The following is a 23,115-nucleotide window of genomic DNA, read 5'->3' as shown; positions in this document are numbered from 1 at the left end:
GAAAATATTCCTAACTTTAAATGATCATAGCTCGGCTAAATGAAGTCCAATCTTAAAAAGTTATACCTTTTTATGCTCGTGTAGCTTGTTATTATTAATTAATATAATTATTTCAGTTTCGGCGTGTGTATTTTCTATTAATATATGTACATTACTTTTTGTAACATACAAATTGCACACATCTCACTCTTTTTAACCACTCGTAATCCAGAGCCTCATGGGCCTTTTTATACCCGAAACCCATTGACAACGGGTATATTGGTTTTGTTTTTAAGTTTTCGAAAGTTTGTGAAAGTTTTATTGCATTTTACTCGTGTTTTTTTTTTTGCTTATTTCTTTTTGCTAGAATACGGTAAATTTTGGACTATCAACCTACAACCAGAATCTGTGTCCAATATATCTGCCCTTTATATAAAATACCAAACAAACAAAAACTGTTTGAAACATCTGCCAACAATGTGGAAAAAACGCTGTAAAATGTTATTAGAGGAAGTACTTTTGCTTCAAAGGATGTTCGGAGAGCGAAAGATTTTGTTAGAATTTTTTTGTTTAAAGCACGTCGTGAATTTCAGCGATCCAGGTGGAAGTCCACATTCCCTAGATGATCTGCTTAGACTACAACAATGATAACAACAGCCACTAGAATATATAAAGACGATGACAACGACGGCGATTCCAGATTCCAGACGTCTACGTCTAGGGGGAAGCAGTCGCAGGCTTCGTGGGTGGCGTTGTGTCCGTTGTGTCTGTTCTGGCGGGCTCCTCCTTCTCCTTGTTCCAGCTCTTGAGGCCCTCGGGCAGCGTGGTGTCCTCCTCAAAGGATCCGGTGCCCTCAACAAACTCCTCGTACGTGGACTTATCCTTGAAGGGGCGTGGTCCTAGTAGCTCAATCATATCGTCGCGACTGAGCACCTCGTTCTGCAGCAGCCGCTCGGCCACACGACGCACATCCTCCTTGTGCTTGACCAGCAATTCGGTCGTTGTTGTGTGCGCACACTTAATAATGTCCCTCACCTCGCCGTCGATCAGCATGGCCGTGTCCTCGGAGTAGGGTTTGCTGAACACCGGATCACCCGACTGTCCCACATCGAAGCTCACTTGGCCGACCTTCTCGTTCATGCCGAATCGCACCACCTGCGAGTAGGCAATGTCTGTGATCTTCTTCAGATCGTCCTGCGCACCCGTTGTGATGCGATTGAAGAACAACTCCTCAGCCACACGGCCGCCCAGGGTCATGCACATGCGATCGAAGAGCTGCTCCTTGGACAACAAATAATGATCCTTGGGCAAATACTGAGCGTAGCCAAGACCCTTGCCGCGCGGTATAATCGAGACCTTCAGCAAGGGATCGGCGTGCTCTAGGAACCAGCCGGCCACCGCATGCCCCGCCTCATGGTGGGCCACCGTTCGCTTCTCCTCGGGTGCCAAGACGTTCGTCTTCTTCTCCATGCCCGCGATGACACGCTCGATGGCCTGCTCGAAATGCTTCAGCACAATGGAGTCCTTGGAGTCACGCGCCGCAATCAACGCCGCCTCATTGCAAACGTTCGCAATGTCGGCGCCGGTGAAGCCAGGCGTCAGCGCTGCCATCTTACGGGACAGGGCATTCTTGTCCAGCTCCGTCTTAAGGGCACCCAGATGCACTTTGAATATGCTCGCCCGGCCCTTGATATCGGGCGCTGGCACATAGATCTGTCGATCGAAGCGACCCGGTCGCATCAACGCCTTATCCAGTATATCCACACGATTGGTGGCCGCCAGCACCACCACATTGGTGGTCGTATTGAAGCCATCCATTTCGACCAGCAGCTGATTCAGTGTGTTCTCCTGCTCCGAATGCCCGCCAAAGGTTTTGCCACCTCGCTTGCGGCCCACAGCGTCGATTTCGTCAATGAACAAAATGCAGGGCGCATGCTTTCGTGCCATGGCAAACATATCGCGCACTCGGGACGGACCCACGCCGACAAACATCTCCAGAAACTCTGAGCCGGAGACGGTGATGAAGGGCACATTCGCCTCGCCAGCTGTGGCCTTGGCCAGCAGAGTTTTGCCAGTACCGGGCGGACCGGTCAACATGGCACCCTTCGGTATTTTGGCGCCCAGATCGATATACTGTTGTGGATTCTTCAAGAAATTGACGAATTCCATAATTTCAATTTTCGCCTCCTCGCAACCAGCCACATCTCTGCAAGAGAGGGAAAGAGAGAGGATTTAAATGAGATCTCAGTTAAGTTGAAGAACGTCACTCACTTGAAGCCGACGCCAATCTCTGTGGGATTGATTAGCTTCGCTGTCGATTGCATAACACCCCCAAACAGGCCACCGCCTTTGCGTCCACGCCCAGCGCCCATCATGTCCGCCGACTTGCGCATCATATAGACGAGGAAGCCGATGATTAGGAGCGTGGGCAGCAGACCAGTTAGACTGGATGCCTCCACTTCGTTGCGATAGATGACGGGCACGAAATTGATGGACTCTATGCCCTGTTCTGTTTGCGCAGTCTCCAAATTTCTTTCGAATGAATCCACGCTGCCAATGTTAAACCACAAGACGCCGCTGCTGCTCTGGCTGGGCAGCAGGCGGACACGCACCCACTTTTTGTTAACCACCTCCAGTTTCTCGACTGCGCCCTTGGAGAGATAGCTGGATATATAGAGAGCAAAAGATTTTCAGGTGGATTACATAATCAGATGAAGTTGCAAAATTAAATTGATGATGCAATCCCTTGGCTCTTCTGACGAAATTCACCTGTTGACAAACTCCTTCCAGGAGATCTCCTTGTAGCCCATTTCAAAGAACGCAAAGGAGGCAATCAGTACAACTGCGCCAATGGCTCCAAAGAGTATCCAACGTTCCCGATCGCCGCCGCCGCCCTCACCCAGTGGACGACCGCTTGGCGTCCCCGTGCCACGCGCCCCTGGGCCTCGTGAGCTGTTGCTGAACATGCCAAAGTTCCAATCCGATTTGGGTTCATTGGAACTGCTGGGCCTCATCGCGGGTGGTTTGGGTTTGCTGCTGCTACTGCTACTGCTGCTACTACTGCTCGATTGTTTGCTGTTTGAAGCCGCACTTTTATCTCCCTCGGCGGCTGCTTTTGGTTTAGCTTTGCCACCGGCCTCGAAATACTTTTCAAAACCCTTCGGCGGTTTCTTGCAGAACATTTGAAGCTGTTCCACAATGTACCGAACCAGTGGCGTTAACTCAAACGGGGCTCCGCCATTATGCTGTAACTATATGGAATATATACAATTATTATAAAATTTTCAAGTATATATCAATTGATCTACCTTTGACGTGAGTGGAGACTGAGTATAACTGCGTTTCATCAGGCTTTTTATTGCCGTCGCCGAGCTGAGGAGCCGGAAAGCCATTTCACTCTTTGGTTTTGTCTAAGGAGGCGGGGGAGGAGGTGTAAAGTCGGTTTTCTTTAGGTTAAATAACGACAAGCACGCACCGTTATTTTATGCTACTGTAAAACTTGTCAATTTTGAAGCCACTGTTGAGTTATTGCAAGGAGCCAAAACCTACCGCACCATATAGCACAACGTTGTCTTAAGTTATGGCTTTAAAAACAAAAAAAAAAAACTTTTAGATTTTATGGTGCGCTATTGTGAAATTTCGATTTTCAGCTAATAGTTGAAGGCATTGCTCACATTCGATAGTTGACCAGGGCTGGCGAACTAGCGACCGGCAGTGCTGTACAGCGCAGCCAAAACACCAATTTTAAATTCTTACCAAAGTAACTAAACTAATTACCACAAATATTGATTATAAGTAATAAAAACAATATTTTATTTGCTTGTCTATCATATATTATTAATAAATATTTGCAAGGTGACGTCACAATTGTTCTGCCATTTGCATACAACGTTTACCAGCACTAACCAACATGGCGTCCGGTGTTGTGCTGTGTCGTGTGGTACGTATTGCTAGTTGTGAAAATTTTCTTTTGCTCAAATTAGCCAATAAATTAACTCAAATTCACTGTGAAAATATGCACAAAACGCGTTCCAGCCAATATACTTGTGATTTAAGATAAAACGTCGCCTTGGGCATGGCGTTTTAGCGTATTTGATAAGTTTTCTGTAACTGTCTGAGCGAAGGGTACGCAATTTGCAGGCCGAAAAAAATCTTGAAAAAAAAAAAAAATTTGCTACCGACTTGACATGTACATACATGTGGATGTGTGCTAATGAGTGTGTATTTGTGTGCCTGTACAGTTGGCTGCTAAAAACCATAACAAAAATGTGTAAAAATAGTTTACAAAATGCCTTCAATACGTTTTTCGTCTGACATCGGTGTGCCTTTGTAGGTGTGCGTGCAATTTTTTCCGGTACTCTGCGATAGTGGTGAGGGCGCAATACAATAGTAAAATCTCTATGCAGCTTCTGTGTGCGTGTCAATGTGAATGTGTGTGCGTGCGAATTGTACGAGTCTCCGGTTTGCAACACTAAAAATCAATAAAAATGCAGCAGCAACAACAACAATGCAGAGTTTTTGGTGTAGATTTCACTGGGTGGCTGTCGCTCAACAGGGGCACTCTATTAAAACACAACATCTATAATGCGTATGCATGTGTATGTGAACTAATTGTTTAACTTTCTTTCTCGTTGCAGCTTTTGTAACTAAAACTCCGTTTTGACATCACTTTCATCATAATCTGAATAAAATAATAATAATAATAAAAACCATCGAAAACGAATCAAAAAGCAAATAATAATAAATCATCTAATAAAAACAACAACAACAACAAAATACCAAGTTACATACCAATAAAGCAAACAAACAACAACAACAACTAAAGCAACAAAGCTCAAAAAGTCTAAGAGGCGTTTAATAACCGGAGAGGCATCTGCCATAAACTTTTAGTTTTGAAAATTTCCTTTGTTTTCGTTTGCAAATTCGCTTTAAAACTCTACAACTGCATGCCGAAAAAGCTCACATGAAAAGTCTACAAAAATTAGCAAAAAGACTGTAAAAAAGCAAATAAAAAAAATACACGAAAAGAAAAAATTTAAAAGGGGAACGTCGCCGTCTGCGGCGAACGTCTGTTAGCGGGTGTGAGCGAGAGAGAGAGAGAGAGAGAGAAAGAAAGAGACGACAAAGCGACTGCGCATCTGTGCAAAAAGAAAAAAATAACAAAACAAGCCAAGCTTAAAACGAAGACTTTCAAAACCAACAACAAAAAACCAAACAAAATTCAAACGCTGTGAAATTAACTCGTCAATACTCAAAGCAACAACAACATAAACGGAAAAACAGAAAAAAGCAACAAAGAGAAATCAACTGAAGTAAAACGGAGTTGAGGTCTAAATAAAATAAATATACACACACACGCACTAAACATATTTAAAAATAATTATAATTATCAGAACTGCCTAACATTAGCAGCTACAAACGCAACGCTGAGGCGTTGACGTTGACGTCGAACTCGAATAACTGAAAAGAAAATTTAACACCAACAACAACAACCGTTAAACAATCCCAAAATTCCTCATTTATTTTTCCTGAAAGCTTTAATTTAATTACGAATTTTTGTTAAGTCAAAAGTGAATTCAATTTGCTAAAAAAAAATATAAAAATTTATTTAAATTTAAGACAACAAAAACGCCGCCTCTACTACAACAACAACAAACACCAACATCAAAAACAACAACAGGAACAAAGCAAAGCGAAGCGAGAGCAACACAAACAGCAAAAGCAACACCAACAACAACAACTACCAACAAACAACTGAATTAAAGTTTTAAAGTACAAAATAACCGGGAGAAAAGAGAGAACAACAAAAACAACAACAAAACTAATTTAAACAAAACTAAAACATTTTATTTAAACGCAACATCAATTTAAATTATTTAATAAAAAAATAAACAAAATATAGTCTATAAGCAGAAACAAAAACAAACGAAAACTTTGTCGCCTGTCGTGCGGCGGCCGTGTGAAAAAGTGCAAGAGAGAGACAGAGTGAATAGTGGAGAGAGCGCACATTAAGCAACGGTGCGATCGAGAGAGGAGGAAGAGAGAGAGACACCGTTAGAAAGTTCCGCCTTGTCTAAGAACAGAATAGAATAAACTATAAAGCAACAATTGTGCCGCAAAGAAAAGAAAAAACAAAAGCAACAAAAAAAAAAAAAAAAATGAACTAAAAACAGAAAAAAAATATAAAAATATAAAAACAAAAAAAAAATCGAGCAACTAAAAACGGTAACAATAAATAAAAACATTTAAAACCAAAAATCTACAAGAATTCTATTAATTTTAAGTAATTTTTACAACAAACACACACAATATGAAGACCCCAGCAACAAAAACAACTGAGTAACACAAAATACAAAAAAAAAAAAAAAAAAAAAATACAACAAAAAATTTATAAAATACAAAAAAAACAACCGCTACTTAGCCAATAAAAAAATTGTAAATAAACGAAATTAAATAAAGCCCAGCTAAATAAAAGATATATAATTAAAACAATAAGTTAAAAGGAACAGAAAATAAAAACTGCGCGGCCTGTGTGCCCGGAAAGACACCCAGAACAGTTTTTTTTATTTTTAATAATAAACAATTTTTTTATTTTTAAATAGTTTTCTTTTTTTATAAGTGTACCTAGTGAGAAATGTTAAAAGTCTAAATGCGATAACGATTAAAAGCAACTAAACAAAAAAAAAAAAAAAAAAAAAAACAAATTCAAAGAAAGATTTAACAACTCTGTGATAATTACTGTAAATTTATAAATATAAATAAATACAAAAAAATCTCTAAGCATTAATAAAAACAACAAAAGAAAATGAATACTAAATAGAAGAACATTGTAATTTTTAACAATAGAAAAACGAGGTAGAAGGAGAAGTACGAAAATCTTAAAAATAAAAAAAAACAACAACAACAACCACTTTATACATAAGAGCAAATGCAAATTAAAAGATAAAAAACATTGAAACAAATTCGTGATATCTTAAAGGACTTCGATACATATATACTATAGTATATTATATATTATATTATATAAACTTTAAGTAAATAAGTATAAAGCAAAAAATAAGTGAAAAATACAACAAGAAGAAACACAAAAAGCAAAACATAAAAACAACCCTAGGTTAAAAAAAAGACTTTCAACAAAAACGCGCATTCAAAATATATATATGTAAAAATATATATATATATATATATTTAAAACAAAACAAAAAAGAAAATAACGTAGGCTTAAAGTTCAAAAATAGTAAATGAAAACCGAAAGAAAACAATTAAAGAGTATCTATCTATATATATATAAATAACAATTCATAATAATGTGCATAGTGAATAGTAAACGAAACAGCAATAAACAATATACAAAACGTGTAAACGAAAAGTAATAGCAACAACAACACCAACTAAATACAGCGAAAATTAACATAACGGAACACTTGTAGAGCAGCCCCAAACCAAACCATTGAAGCGCCGCCTGGCAGGCAGGAACCAGCGCAGCAGAGAGGGAGAGAGAGATAGAACAAGTGAGCGCATTAGGGTGTACCAAGCAAATAAAAAATATATAAAAATTAAAAGTAAATCACTAATACTTCCTAAATAATAAACATAAAAAACCACAACGATTGCCTACAAAATATATATATAGTATATAAATGTATATGATAGTAAACAAAACAAAACAAAAGCAAACATATTAATCACTTCCCCTCCAAAACAAGAAAATCCCTCAAACAAATAAACAAATCAAATAATTTAATATCAAAGTAAACTAAAATAATCGAAGGAAAATAAAAAAAAATAAAAAAAATAATAAGTATTCAACAAAACGCCCCAGTGTATTTTTCTAGTAAAACTAAAAAAAATATATTGAAAAAAATCGAAATGCAATAAATAGATAAACAAAAATAACAAAAATTAATGTTTATTCATTTAACTACAACAACAACTAACAACCAACGGCAGCTAACAGCTGCTTATGCATTTTCATCAGAATACAAATACGAATATAAATATATTTTTTAAAAACATAAACTAACAATAATTAGTAAAAAAAAAAAAAAAAAAAAAAAAAAGAAACATTAAATTTGAACGGCATTTTTTACATACGTTTCGAGACGGGGCTTGCCCCCAAAAAAAATAATAATAAATTATATATAAATCGAAGCAAGTTGACCACCCATAACAACAACAACAACAACAACAAATGATTGTTTCTTTATTAACTTCGAAGACAAGGAATTTCAGTGCCTCTTGTGCCAGTGTTTAGCCAAAATATATATACACAAAAATAAAAAACAAATACGTATTTATTGCTTAGTTTTTTCTCTTTGATATAAAACAATTACATAAAAAATTGAAAAAATAAATAAAATAAAAATTAAAAATTATAATAAAATATAATACATAATTCCATGCCGGAAGCAGATAAATTTTTTAACTGTTCCCAAAAGAAAAATAAATCGCGCTCGCTCTCTTTTAAATAATTCAACATTCTCGTCATCAACAACAATAAACATTGAATCACAACAACAACAACCAGTCTCCTTGTGCTAGTCGCTATCAGCATTTTCTATAACATCCAAAACAAAGCCAATTCAAGTTAATTAACAATATGAATACGCAATCCAAAGGATATCGCACGGGCGAAGGTAAGACAGAAATGCCATAAATGTTATCTCTAATATGAGCAACATTATATGTAATAGGAGTGAATGTTAGTACATTTCTAATTGGAATATGTTAAGAGATTGTTAAGTAGCATACGTTACTGCTGTTAAATAGCATAAATAGCATGTTCCGAACATGTTAATTGGAATTGGGAACTTTAACATAAGAGAGTCTGATAAGTAGGGCTGTAAAAGGCTGATTCTTCTATTAATAGAAAGCTGTTAAGCAACTGTGCTGTTAATATTAACATAAATAGCGCTAATTTATGCTTTTTGGGCAGATGATATAAAGGAAGAAAAAGCTCGGAATAAAAAGTCTACATATTAAATTATACTAACTAACTTAGACATACTTAAATAATATTTATTAATCCCTCAATTCAATCTTTTCCTCTCCCTCTCCATGGCTTTGTAGAAATTTACGATAATATGCAGTGCTTTGACATTACTGCCATACGCAACTTGAACATACCTACAACTTTTCCGACTATTGGCACCTTTACGTTGGACTCCACCACGTTGGGCTTGCAGCCGTCTCATGGACCGCCAGCAGCGGCCGTACAACTGGCCATGGCACCGCAGCAGCAGAGCATGCACCATCATCAGCAGCATATGCAACAACAACAGCAGCAGCAACACATTCAACAACAGCAGCAGCAGCAACATCAACAACAGCAGCAGCAACAACATCCCAGCATTGGAATGTTCGATGCTAATGAGGTCAACGATATCATTCAGAATCCACCACAAATTGGCGTCTTTCAGTCGAACAGCGTGTTGAACAACGGCGCTGGCAGCTCATCGTCCATATTTGGATCGCAGTCAAGCAACTCTTCGGCCACGGCCTCTGGGGCAAACGATCCAAATCAAACAACTCGAGAAACTGGCATCATTGAGAAGCTACTGGTGGGTCTATCAATCGAGCAGTAATATCTGTATTATGGACAATTTAAAGATCATTTCTCTAACCATCGAATGTGTTTTCAATTTGAAATTTTCAGCACTCTTATGGTTTTATTCAGTGCTGCGAACGGCAGGCACGCCTCTTCTTTCATTTCTCGCAGTTCACTGGAAACATTGATCATTTGAAGATCGGTGATCCAGTTGAGTTTGAGATGACCTATGATCGCCGCACCGGCAAACCGATTGCTAGTCAAGTCTCGAAGATAGCGCCCGAGGTAGTGCTCTCCGAGGAGCGGGTCACCGGCACGGTGACCACCGAACTGCGCACCGATAGCGCCAACAATGTGCTTAGCTCCAGTGAGACAACCGGACGGATTAGCTATGAGAATCGCGGCGAATGCTTCTTTTTACCCTATACCAAAGACGATGTTGAGGGCAATGTCAATTTGCGTGCTGGCGATAAAGTCAGCTTTCAAATCGCTACGAACCAAAGGTTAAATATTATATATCATCAATATAAACTTGGCTATATCTAATTATTATCTATTCGCAGAGGCAACCTGGGCGCCTGCCATATACGCCTGGAGAATCCGGCCCAGCCCGTTAAGTATCGCGGCGTTGTCTGCTCAATGAAGGAATCATTTGGTTTTATTGAACGCGCCGATGTTGTTAAAGAGATCTTCTTTCACTTCTCCGAGGCTGAGGGCAATGTGGAGCTGCGTCCCGGTGACGATGTCGAGTTTACCATTCAAACGCGAAGCGTAAGTAGAGCAGATAATTAATTTGTGACAGCAATTCATATCGCACTAACCAAAGCAGTCCGCCACTGTGCCGCCTCAGGGCCGGGAGTTTGCGTGCAACATCACACGTTTGCCGCCCGGCTCGGTCATCTTCGAGGATGTCGACAGCACCATCTACAAGGGCCAAGTGCTCAAATCGCTGGATCGCAATAATGCAACGCGTCAGAACAATGATCCGTTGCCAGGACGCATACGTTATCGTGCGCCCGATTACTCAGAGGTGGAGGTGCCATTTGGCGATAAGGATCAGAAGGGCGACTTCACTTTGCGTCACGGCGATTGGGTGCAATTCCTGTTGGCCACTGATAGGCGGGATCAGTTGCAGCGTGCCACCTCGATAGCGCTGCTGGACGAGACGTTCAAGGTGTCCGGCGAAAAGCGTGAGCAGGGCATCATTGCCTCGCTGAAGGAGGGCTTTGGCTTCTTGCGCTGCGTAGATCGTCAAGTGCGGTTGTTTTTCCACTTTACTGAGGTGCTCGATACGGTAAGCATCAATGGCTAATTTAATTGGAGCTCTAATTCAATAATACATCTCATTCACAGAGCCGAGAAATTGATGTCAATGATGAGGTGGAGTTTACTGTCATTCAAGAACCCGGCCTGGCCTATAATAATTCCCGTCTGCAGGCCATACGCATTAAACATTTGCCGCCCAATACTGTGCAATTCGAAACCCTAATGGCCAGCAACATTGAGGGTATCTAGCCTTATATATATATATGCAATAATTGGTTGCTTAACTTTTGCTATGCATTGCAGGCACCGTAACACGCGAGGCGCCCAAAAGTCCCATTAAATCTCAGGATCGCTTCGAGGGTGGTGTCATCACCTATGAGCATAGCGATGTTAAAAAGACTATTATGTATTTTCTCAAAGACTGCGAAAAACCACCAAGAGTTGGCGAGCGTGTGCGCTTCGATATTTACATGGTGGGTTATAGTTAATATATAAATATATATATATATATATATATATATCTTTTAAATGCAATCTAATTTCGTATTCCTCTTAAATGTTGGCAGGTCAAACGTAACAAGGAATTTATAGCAGTCAATGTGCAGCAGGTGTCGCTGCAACAGCAGCAGCAACAACAACAACAACAACAGCAGCAACAACTTTTAAATCAGCAAACAGCAGCAGCACAACAACAGTCCGCTGTCAATTTAAATCAGAACGATCAACTGCAGCTCTCGAACGGCATTGGCTCGAATACTGGTGCCATACAGAATGGCTATATGATGCATGGCAGCCCTGGTGGCGGCAGCAGCAGCAACAGCAGCGTGGGCAGCAATGCAACCACTCAACAAATTAACACTCCACAAATTGAGGACTTTAAGCTGGAGAATAATAATCATGCCAATGCGGAGGCAGCAACCGGGCAGTTGTATCGCGGCTTTATAGCCGTGATTAAGGAGAATTTTGGTTTTATCGAGACGTTGTCGCACGACGAGGAGGTTTTCTTTCACTTTAGCAACTATCAGGGCAATCCCAATTGGCTAGAACTGGGTCAGGAGGTGGAGTATACACTGGCGCCCAATGGCAACACATCCGTGTCGGGCAATTGTCTGCCCGCCGAGAATGTGCGCACATTGCCCAAGAATTCGATACCACAGCCGGCGGTGCTGGAGACGGTGCACAATGGTGTGGTGGCGCGTCCATTACGTTGCATCAATCCGGATCAGCAAGAGTACGCTGGCCTAATCGAGATACTGGATGAGCAACGCACCACCATCATATCGCAGCATGAATTTGGCATCACCAGCCTGGTGAACAAACGTGATCTGTTGCAGAAGGGCGATCTGGTTAGCTTTCGCATCGATGAGAGTGGCAGGGCGGCAGAGGTGAACGCAGTGCGGCAAAAGAAACGCGCCACAGTGGACTCGATCAAAGGACAATTTGGTTTTCTCAATTTCGAGGTGGAGGATGGCAAGAAGCTATTCTTTCACATGTCCGAGGTGCAGGGCAATACGGTGGCTCTACATCCTGGCGATACTGTTGAATTCTCAGTGGTTACCAATCAGGTACGCACGACAATAGTATATGAATTAAATTTCAAATTTATTAAACATATTTTGTTTCTATCATTTAGCGCAATGGTAAATCTTCGGCTTGCAATGTTTTGAAAATAAACGATCGTCCCGATCGTCTGATCTCGCGCCTTAAGCTCAATGGCGATGACGGTGTGCCACGTTTGATACTAACACGCGCACCCAAGGGGCCGCAGGGCAAGGGCTTCTCTATACTCGCGCGCCATCCACGCATTCCAGGTGAGTGCTCATTAATGAATTACCTTTAGAATGAACCATATTAATTGATATGATTTGCTTGCAGGCGCTTTGGTAGAGTAATTCCAAAAGAAAATCTGATATTTGATGCAAATTTAAAGACAATGCATAGATACACACCCACATGCATGCATATACAACTATATATACTTATATCTATATATATATATTTATATTTATATATTCTTGTACGCTACACAATACAAAACAAGAAGAATTAACCGTTCCCTAAACGCAACAGATGTGCACAGGATGGACTGCAGCAAATAATAATTAAATAAATAAACAACAGTAATGCAAACTACAACAGACAACTACATTGTGAACCATATTAAGAACAAGCATACAATTTATTAAGTACATTAACTTAGATGCAAACCACTATTTGAAACGATAATAATAATTGATAGCAAAGCATATGGCATACAGAACACAATACATAAATGTATAATTATGATGAATACTAAATGACAACTCCAAAAACAATTTCTACGTGTCTGATATATATATATATATATAAATATGAATATAAAAAGCAAATAAGAAAATATGAAAAAAAAAAATCTAACTAAACGAAATTTTACGTAAACTTACGCATTAATCATTAAACCAGGGCCCTAAAATCCTAATTGTAATAAAAAAAATGCAGTCTGTATTTTTCTGTTATACTGAAGTTGTGCGCTGCTTAAACTGAAATTCAAGTGTCTGAGAGATGAAACCAAATTGTGTGTATACGTATACTATTTTTCAACTAGTTTTGCTTTAATTTAATTTTAGCATATATAAACAAAATGAAATCTATAACAAATCATATTAAGAGATAACAGAAATTAAGATACAACAACAAAAGCAAACAATTATTGTATAATGGCAACGAAATCCTTGCATATGTGCATTAGACAAACAAATAACAAAATACTTTATGCCATAGAAGCGTAGATAGTTTTTTTTTTCTCTCTAATTGTATATTCTCTATATTCTCTTAAAACTATTTTAATATTTCTCGCAAACTGTTCTTTCGCAGCTTCATTGAAGTCTTACTGTTAACTGGCATATATATATTTATTGAATAATTATTGTGTGTATACAGCAAAAATGATGAAGAAATCAAGAAATTGTAAGATTGAAGTATTTATAAAGAAACAAACAAAAAGTCTTAATATTTCTCGTTTATAACATTTCAAACACCAAAAGAAACTGTAAATCGAGTTTCGAGTATCTTAACACTGTGTATGTTGTTTCACGAATTTTTGTTCTGCATTCAAAGGGTTGCATTAACTTATTATACATACATATATACATACATACATACATACATACATACATACATCTAACATATACAAAACGTATTTATTTATTAAAAACAACAACAGCAACAACAATATTTAGAAAACGAACTTTGTAACTAACACACAAAAATTATTAAGAAGCGAAGAAAACAGAAGAAAAAATGTCTTGTGTGAGTAATGTAGAAGAGCAAATGTAATTTGCTGCGCCAAATCTGTTGAAACCATTTAATGAAAGATAACAAAAATTAATTTTTAAAAATGTATTTTTAAATATTAAAGTATATTATATATAGTAAAAAACACAAAAATATAAAACTAAAAAAAAAAATACAAAGAGATCGTGTCGGAAACAAAGAGCAAATATTGTGAAACAAATTATGAATTTCAATTACTAAAAAAAAAAAATAATAATAAAAAATAAAAAAAATAATAACAAGCTAAACAACAAAATTTGGGATCAGTACGTCCTACTATAGCCATGTTATACATATATACAACTACAACAAACAAACAAAAAAAAAAAAAAAAACACTAAGAAACACACAACAAAATGAACAAGCAAAATATAAAAACAAATTGTAACTTTATAATATGTATATCGCTATTAAACGAACATATATACACATACATATATGTATATCTGTGTATATATCTATCGTCTGATATGCCGCGATAGATACTCTGCGTTTAGAGATTTATGCAATGCAATGAAATGAACAGCACAGACACAACAAACAGAACAGCAACTAATCCTTATTTATAAAATATAAAACATAAAAAAATCGTAAAAATACACTACAAAAAATGAAAAAAAAAAACAAAAAAACAAATACATATGTGCTTGAATACGAAAAAAAAAAAACAACAAAAGCAAAAATACAAAAACGCAAACTATATAAGTCAAATAATACAAAAATACAAAAACAAAAAAAAAAAAAAAAAAAAAAAAACATTAAAAAATAAATACATATTTCAATAAAGCTAAAAACAAGATGTGTTTAAATGCGTTGGGTAAAGGTACAAAAAACTAAGAAAAAAATATTTTTTAGATATTCAACATTATTTACATACAAATATTCTGATCATTTATTATTACAATAAAATAATTAATTATATATATATTTTTTTTAAATTATTTGAATTACATAGTAAATGTAAATAAATATTATACTTATGAGCATACCATATTTTAAAAATTTTTAATTTAATATAGCAAATAAAAAATCAATTTACAGGTTTCATTCGCTATTTAATTTTTTTACTTTATTTTTTTGCTTATTTGTACAGGGGAATTATCTATTGAAACATAAAAACATACAACATATTAAATCTACAAGCTAGATCCGTTTTTTATTATCTAAATAAAAACAAAAACCAAAAAAAAAAAAAAAAAAAAAAAACGAAAAATAATTCAACTTTAAAACGGCATAAAAAACTAAATATAATAAATTAATAAAAATATGTAATAATAAAGCATAAAGTCGCTTACGAACCCTAAATATTAAAACAAAATATCCCATTAGGCTTTAATTTTTAAAGCTTTGCTATTTACAATCCTTATCACTAAGAAACAAACGACTTTGCCAAGGTTTCTTTTTGTTTTTTTATTTTTATTTATAAGAATAATTTATATCTGCTTAATATTTCTGGATTATATGACATGACTATGGTATGGTATCGCACTTGCTCTTAATGTTCTTCCTTTAATTTCAGACGTTCCTACATTGATTTGTATATTTTTTATGTTATTGACTTGACTCCGCTTTCTCTTTTACTTTACTCATTTTCGTTTTTTTTTGTTTTTTTTTTTTTTTTTTTTTTTGTTGCTATGCTCTATGCTATTTGTATATTACTTGTTATGTTCGGAATCTTAAAATTCAAATATTTCATAAATAGTTCGATTTGAGGTTATGTTTATATGTTAGTACTAAACTTTTTGCGCTTGCATTGATTTGTTTATATATCTATATATATATTTTATAATATATATAGTGAATATTGCATTGATTTCTCTCGAATTTGTTGTTTGGTTTTATTATGATTATATCGCCTATATGTATGTGTATATCGCTTAGTAGTATATGTCAAAAAATTGCGTGTTGGGTTAAGAACTTTATCGACGAATTTAAAAAAAAAAAAAACGATTATTCGCACTAATATATATATATATATATATGCTTATACATACATACATATATATAAATTCAGTAAAAAGGGTTTAATACACACTTGGTTTCCTGGATATCTTTTTTGTTGTTGTTCATCATCTGCTTCAATCGTTCGCTCGGGTATTTCGACTTATATAATATATTATTACAAAAAACATCTGAGTTTTGTATAAAAAATCGAGGTAAACTCTCTGAGATAGTGCATCGGATCATGGTAAGTTTTTTTTATTGGTGTGTCAATTGTTCTTCCGTCAAATCAGTAAACTTAGGGCCGATTCTATAGATCGACTTCAAAGGCATGTTGGATTTGGTTTTTATTTATTTTTTTTTTTAAATTGTGTTACTATGATTATTTCATTATGATTGCCGATGCACCAATTAAAATTTGTTTTTAAACTTTATTGATGATTTTTTTAAAATTATTTTTTTTGGGTTTTTTGTTGTTGTCTTTTATTAATTGAAGCGCATAATAAATATAAAAAATTTATATCTTGTTCATTTTCGGGGTGGGCAAATATTTGTTTCATTTAGAGCTGCACTTAAGAAATTTCGCATATACATATTTTTTGTTTGTTTACTTAATAGGAAGTAGATACGTCTTAATACATATATACATATGTATGTATATATATAGCTATATTTGATATAAATGGTTTGTGCTTCAATTTGGTTTTGCTTTAAATAGTGTGAGAATTTGACGAATTATTTTTTAAAAATTTTTTATTCATTTTTTCTTTTAATATTTAAATATTAATTTTGTAATTTTTAAAGAGAACGAACGATTTTTTTTATTTTTGTAATGCCTAATTGCTTGTGCTGGCTAAGCCAAGAATGGGTGTGCATGTGTGTGTGTGTAGCGTAAGTCTAAATGAAGTTTGAATGTATGTATGGGTGTGTGTGTGTGGGAGTAAGCGTTTTAGAGAAACTTTATTTATATAAATATATATATATTTATATAGAGTTTAGACTTAGATATAGTTAGAAAGAGCGAGAGCGCGCTATGAGAGCTTTGTTTTAACTTTAAAATTTAAATTTATGCTTATGATTTATCATTTGCCTTTTGCTTTGTTCTGGGATCATATCATCATCATCTTCTTCATCATCATCATCATTAACATCATCAACAATACTCCTCCTGGGATCACACTGTATATGAGAGAGAGAAAAGGGTGAGGGTGAGGCGGGAGAGGGCGGGGCTTGGCTTGGCTTTTGGGTGGGCGTGGTGGCACTTAGGCGCTATTCTTGGAGACAAACTCGCGCAATATATCGCCAGCCATTTCGATGTTGTTCCTCGAGATGCCCAGAGCCGTGATGGCATTCTCCTTGGAGTAGCCGGCATTCATCAGGCGCGCTATATACTCCAGATTGATATTCTCATAGGGCACAGTGGGGCCGCAGTCTTTTTGATTGATCGTCACGTTCGCATAGAGCAACGGTTGCTGCTGCTGCTGCTGCTGGAGAGGATTCGCCGCTGGCGTTGGCTGCTTAAGCGTCGACTTTTTGCCATTGGCCAGCGTGGCGGCAGCTGCCAGAGCCGCAGCACTGGTCGTGGTGGTGCACAGCTGCGTATAGTGCGAGGTGGCTGCATCCTGTGAGCCACTGCAATTGCTGCTGCTGCTGCTGCTACTGTTGGAGTTGCTGCTGTTGCTGCTGCTGGAGTTGCTGGTGTTGGCGGCGGTGGCGACAATGTTGGTGGTGCTGCTGCTGGGCAGCGTGCCTCGCGCCTCCAGGGGACGCGTATCGATGACACCGCTTATGGTCTCTGCCGGACCCACCTCCACCATCTCGTCCAGCAGCGACAGCACCGGTGACGTGGTGCTGCTCGCAATACACTGCTGTCGCATCAAGTCCTCGGCCAGGGTGTCCACGCTGCTGCTCACATGCGGCGGTATGGGCGGTGCCGTTGTCTGGGGCGGCACATTGTCCAAGCTGCACTGGATGTTGTCGATGCTCTTGCTGGTCGAGGGCGTCGCATTTGGCTTCACTGGCGTCTCCATGCCGGGCGATTTGCGTGGCGGCAAGGGCGGTGCCACTGCAGCACCACCAGCACCACCAGCAGCAGCAGTAGCAACAGCAGCAGCATTTGAACCACTTGCAGCTGAAGCCACTGTGCAGCTGGAGCTGGCATTATCCTGTAGATTCTGTAGTATGGCATAGGAGCTAATGGAGGCCGTATCGCCACTCGAGCCGCTCTCCGCTTTGCAGCCGGGCAACTTCTGTCCGTAGGTGGAGTTGTTCACACTGCAGCCCATCAGCGGTGCACTCATGCGATGCGTTGACTTTTGCGTGGATGCATTACCATTGCTGATCACAGCAGCAGCAGGCGGTGCCGATGGCTGTGGCTGTTGTTGCTGCTGCTGCTGCTGCGTGCAATTTGCAGAGTTGCCGCCGGCGTTGCTGTTGTTGCTACTGCTGCTGCTGCTGTTGCTGCTGCCGCTGGGCAGACTGAACGTGGCCGCACCGCCGGCATACAGATCATTCTGCACCGCCATCAGGCTGGGCGTGGTGCTGCGCCTGCCCAGCCGCGGCGATGTGTGCGGACTGTGCTTCTCCATGGACGACTGCGAGGCGGCCGAGGTGCTGAGCGCATGCAGCGAACTGGTGGCTATATTGAAGTCGCCCATGTCCTGGAGTAGGGATGTTTGTAGTAGTCAAATTGTTGTTGGTTGAGTGGTTGGGTGGGTTGCCTGTCTAGAGTGTGTCTAGAGTGGGTTAGATGGCATGCCCCTAGAGCAAAAGTGGCTGCAAGTCAAAGTTTTGATTCGAACATGCACAGCAACAAGGATATCAAATAAAAATGTAGAAAAATAATGGAACAGGAGCAAAAACAACAAGAACAACAACAACGAGAATAACTGTAGACAAAGTCATTGAACGAAATGAAACAATTGAAACCAATATTTATAAATATTTATACACATATATATATATTTTTTCTGCTGTTCAGTTTTTTTTTGTTTTTGTTTTAAGGAAATCAAAAATTAATTCTAAGAAAATGTACTTGCACGAAGTGTATATATATATTTATATATATACACATAATTAAAACATAAATAATTATTAATTATTAATTGAAATATGCTAAATCGATGTAAGCTGAAGCCTATGTTAAGGAAACAAAACTTGAGCCGAAATTGTTTAAATAATAATGAATGAATAGAGTTAACAAACAGACATACACATACACACGCAATCACGCACACACACACATACACATTGTCGATTTCCTTTTGCTAATACTTTGAAATTTGTTTCTTTTTGTTTCTATAAATTCTGGCCTAGGCTTGTGACATTTAACAAACACTAAAAACTAAAAACTAACTACACTAAAAATAATGATAATAATTATAATTATAAAAAAATTACAATAGTGTTAATGATAATGATAATAATTATACAATATGCATTGGCCTTGACCATTTTGTTTTTGATTTTTCATTAAATATTATTATTAATAAATTACAGTCTTAGGGCAGCTGCAGCGCTGCTTACAAAAAAAATAAACACACACACATACAAAAATATATATGTATAAAATCTATATGAAAACCGATTTGCAAAAACTAAAAACAAACACAAAAATATTATAAACCATGATGAACTAAACATATCTTTGGAAGTATCAAATCATAAACTAAAATGTGTGTGAAAATAGATCAGATATTTTGTTGTATATAAATGGAAGAGGCTCATAAACATATATATAGATCTATATACTGCAGGAAGAACGGAGTGCAAATACAGGTTTCGTTTCGTTTCGTTTCACTAAGATCTAAGGTATTTACAAAAGGTGCACAAGTGCCAGATGGCATAATACAAATACAGTTTCTTTTCATCATATACATATATATATAAATCATAGTTGTTCAAGAATCAAATCACACGCTTCAAATGAATTCATAAACAGAGGCGAGCGAGCGCAAATGAATGAATGAATTTTGTTTTGTAGTAGGGTAGAATGAAGAAAAAGAAGAAGTAGAAGCAATCAACAAAACGAAACAAAAACACAGCAAGAGAAAAGAGTGCACAAACAAAACCGACAGAAACAAGCGAGCGTTGATAAACAGAAAAGAGTAATAATAAGCGACTGATGAGTAACTTCCGCTCGGCGCATAAATACATAAATACAAGCGCATATGCATATATAGACATACGTACATATATACATATATATATAAATATGCACGTATTAAACATTACACTATACAGAAATGATTGCGTTTCTCGTTTTGTGTGCGCACAGCTCTGTTAGTTGCAATGAAAAATTGTAGCTAATAATTTACGTATGAATAAATCAAAATCGCTAAACATTAAACTTAATATATAAATAGAACGTCTATGTATATATATATATATATATATATATAATGTATATATAAACGAACTAAAATTTATATATATATACATATATATATGTATATATATATAATAAGATTATATGTATATATAAGAGAGATAGAGATAGAGAGGCAGCACAGGCGGGCAGCGTGGGGCAGGCGTCAAAGGCTTTCTTATGGTTTCTTTTTTGTTTGTTTTTGTTTTTTTTTTTCTTTTGTCTGTTTGATAAGCGCTGCTCTAAACTATACCTCTGTATCATCGTCGTCCTGCTGCAGTTGTCGTCCATTCGTTGCATTGCGATTGTGTTGCTTGCGTGGATCAAATGCATCCACAACGATCTGTTCGGTGCCCTTGATTTCCGCTCGACAAAACGGACAACCCTATTGAGTGCACAAATTGAAAGGGCATTAAATTAGTGGATCAGTTAATTATGTGACTAGCTTACCTGTCCCTCCGAGTCCACCTGCCAGGCTGTGAGACAGGGCGTGCATAGCAAATGCCCGCAAGGCTCGATGCGTATATCCTTATCGTTCTCTGCGCAGATTTTGCATAGCTGAAAGGTGCTGCCTGCAAGGGTTTAAGTTGAAATTTAGTTAGGCTGATCAATCGTTAGTTACATCACCAAAACTTACCCATTTCACAGTACAGCTCGTATTGCTCTTGTGTAACGGTTATATGATCCTCGGTTGGACTTTGCACGGCGGAGGATAAATCGGGATTGTAGGCCTGGCCATCTGGATATAAGTAAAAGCCCTCGCTAAAGTTGAAATAGGGTAGGGGAGAAGCAGAATGTAATTAGTATATGGAATAAACTAAGCATATATAAATTATATTTAAAAGTTTCTCCCTATCACATATCTAAACGTTAACCAAATACTTTCTCTGATCTCAGCATTAATCGGTAGCCTTAATCCTAATCTCCTTACCGATGCCCGTCGAGCAGCGCCTGACACAGCGATTTGTTTTGGGGTATTGTTTGCAAGATCTCTCCATCGGCCGTCACATAGCCAATGGCCCATTGGCCCAGTCGTGTGCAGGATAAACGAAAGACATAGCTGCCCGCCTTGTGGATGTAGCGCTGCAGGCGCGCCTTCACCTCATCGTAAGTGAGGAAGGCCACATAGCCGGGATGGGTGACGGCCAGAATTTGCCAGTTGCGCAGCAATGTGACCCAAGGCTGAAACAGTCGTGTGAACACATCGAATTCAAAATTCGATATATAATCGTTGCACGTCAAATCGATTGTTGTCTTCAGTGCCATCGCCTCCAAGCCAGATGATATTGGATGCACCTTATTCAGTTCCTGACGAAAGATTTTCCAAGGCACCAGGGTACTACACCAAGGACAATTAGACTGTGATGATTGTCTGTTTAATTGAATGAGGTGTATGTACTTACCTGTTGCCAAAATTGCTCTTCCAGAAGTCGGCCGCATCGGCTTTGGTGATTCGAAACTGATCGCCCGCAAAGACACCATTGGGAAATATAGCTTTAAGCTCGCTGAGCATGTGGGAGAAGACCAAACTCAGTTTGGTTAGGTTGCGACGATAATGTGAGTTCTCATCGAACATTTTCTCTTTGCCCTCCTTGAAGAGTTTGATGGCCTGTTTGCATTTACGCATTAGATTGTTGATGAATACATTGAAGTGTTCGTTGGCATGGAGCAGATGCATTTGATCCTCATTCTTGGAGTAGATGAGACGCAATCTTTGATACGTGTCCGGCAGTATGTCCAATATGAAGGGTGGACTGTTCTTTAGATTCATTTTAGGCTGTTGGCACAATTTGACCACCTTGTCCATCAGTTTCCACGTTTTCTCCAGCGTCTTCTTGTCCGTGGATAGACGCTGTGAGACGCACGCTTCCGATATTGCTCCATGTAATTTCGAAAAGATTGAAGGAAAAATTTTTGGTTGTGATTGTATGCGACTGGTGCGACTCGTCGCCATCTTTTCTCTCAACACTGCTGCGCTGCTGCTGCTGTTGTTGTTGTTGTCGTCGACGTCGTTGTTGTTGGTGTGGCCGTTGGTTTGGGGAGTAAAGTTGTAGGTTTCACTCTTCACACACACACATAGGCGCACGCACGCACACACACACACACGCACACTCGCTCACTCACTAACTCAGTGCGCTGCGTTACAGCGACAACATGAATTTTTAGCTGCCCAAACAGCCAGCGCATCCGATTTTATTAACACGTTCACTTTGCTTTTAGCACTGGGCATCCGCATTTGCACAATTTGCGCGTTTCGCAGTTAGTTATACACGATTTTTATTTCCCACACAATTCTCTGACTTTTTCAATGAGTGTGGCTGTGTGCGTACATGTGTGTGCTAGTACGTGCGTGTGTGTGGGTAGCGATGTTAAACAAAACTATCGATAGTTTGGCAAGTATCGATGGGCGTGTAAAGCAACACTTACTGCAGTGCTGCAAAATGCGAAGAGTAACGCAAATTTGCTTTGCCAGTGCTGACTTAATAAATTAAGACTGTTACTTTTTGAAAATTGAGTGGAGAAAATAAACGTTAACGAGCTTTGCCAATTTGTTGGACAATTAGCATAAGATTGTAAAGAAAACTAGAAATTAGTGAAAAGCATGGCAAATAACTATGTATGCTACTGGCTCATCAAATTCGAAATTGGTACATTTTCACAAGTGCATTCATAACAAGCACTTTTGATTTTACCATTTTGCCAT

General features: G+C 38.1%; 3 protein-coding genes and 1 long non-coding RNA gene across 7 annotated transcripts; 2 read left to right on the top strand and 2 right to left on the bottom strand.

The window, feature by feature from the left end:
* Nucleotides 1-275: 275 nt before the first annotated feature.
* Nucleotides 276-3,636, bottom strand: LOC6581520 (AFG3-like protein 2). Of its 2 annotated transcripts, XM_015161886.3 has the most exons (5): nucleotides 3,455-3,636; nucleotides 3,288-3,389; nucleotides 2,749-3,230; nucleotides 2,251-2,643; nucleotides 276-2,185 (listed from the first exon to the last, which is right to left on the bottom strand). In XM_015161886.3, the coding sequence occupies exons 2-5, from the start codon at nucleotides 3,369-3,371 to the stop codon at nucleotides 697-699; spliced, it is 2,448 nt and encodes an 815-aa protein (XP_015017372.1). In that variant the 5' UTR covers nucleotides 3,372-3,389; nucleotides 3,455-3,636; the 3' UTR covers nucleotides 276-696. The 2 variants fall into 2 exon arrangements, with proteins under 2 accessions (XP_015017372.1, XP_002007248.1); XM_002007212.4 differs by having other exon boundaries at nucleotides 3,288-3,636.
* A 36-nt stretch (nucleotides 3,637-3,672) lies between these two features.
* On the top strand, nucleotides 3,673-4,685 carry LOC26527820. 2 transcript variants are annotated; one of them, XR_006357493.1, is made up of 3 exons: nucleotides 3,759-3,774; nucleotides 3,835-3,919; nucleotides 4,617-4,685. It is a non-coding gene; the product is annotated as an uncharacterized LOC26527820 (long non-coding RNA). The 2 variants fall into 2 exon arrangements; XR_001449105.3 differs by having other exon boundaries at nucleotides 3,673-3,919.
* A 2,896-nt stretch (nucleotides 4,686-7,581) lies between these two features.
* LOC6581519 (cold shock domain-containing protein E1) lies at nucleotides 7,582-13,781 on the top strand. Of its 2 annotated transcripts, none has more exons than XM_002007211.4 (10): nucleotides 7,582-8,615; nucleotides 9,049-9,539; nucleotides 9,635-10,029; nucleotides 10,090-10,297; nucleotides 10,356-10,820; nucleotides 10,880-11,033; nucleotides 11,096-11,265; nucleotides 11,359-12,357; nucleotides 12,426-12,603; nucleotides 12,668-13,781. In XM_002007211.4, the coding sequence occupies exons 1-10, from the start codon at nucleotides 8,579-8,581 to the stop codon at nucleotides 12,682-12,684; spliced, it is 3,114 nt and encodes a 1,037-aa protein (XP_002007247.1). In that variant the 5' UTR covers nucleotides 7,582-8,578; the 3' UTR covers nucleotides 12,685-13,781. The 2 variants fall into 2 exon arrangements, with proteins under 2 accessions (XP_002007247.1, XP_015017371.1); XM_015161885.3 differs by having other exon boundaries at nucleotides 10,353-10,820.
* A 3,195-nt stretch (nucleotides 13,782-16,976) lies between these two features.
* On the bottom strand, nucleotides 16,977-22,762 carry LOC6581518 (E3 ubiquitin-protein ligase CBL-B-B). The gene is made up of 6 exons (XM_002007210.4): nucleotides 21,815-22,762; nucleotides 21,343-21,750; nucleotides 21,049-21,173; nucleotides 20,862-20,983; nucleotides 20,665-20,796; nucleotides 16,977-18,705 (listed from the first exon to the last, which is right to left on the bottom strand). The coding sequence occupies exons 1-6, from the start codon at nucleotides 22,363-22,365 to the stop codon at nucleotides 17,308-17,310; spliced, it is 2,736 nt and encodes a 911-aa protein (XP_002007246.1). The 5' UTR covers nucleotides 22,366-22,762; the 3' UTR covers nucleotides 16,977-17,307.
* Nucleotides 22,763-23,115: the final 353 nt, after the last annotated feature.

Source organism: Drosophila mojavensis, unplaced genomic scaffold (genome assembly GCF_018153725.1).
Source record: "Drosophila mojavensis isolate 15081-1352.22 unplaced genomic scaffold, ASM1815372v1 contig_74, whole genome shotgun sequence".
NCBI classification, from domain to species: domain Eukaryota; kingdom Metazoa; phylum Arthropoda; class Insecta; order Diptera; family Drosophilidae; genus Drosophila; species Drosophila mojavensis.
Note: the sequence above shows the minus strand (reverse complement) of the source record. Positions and strands in the feature narration are given on the sequence as shown.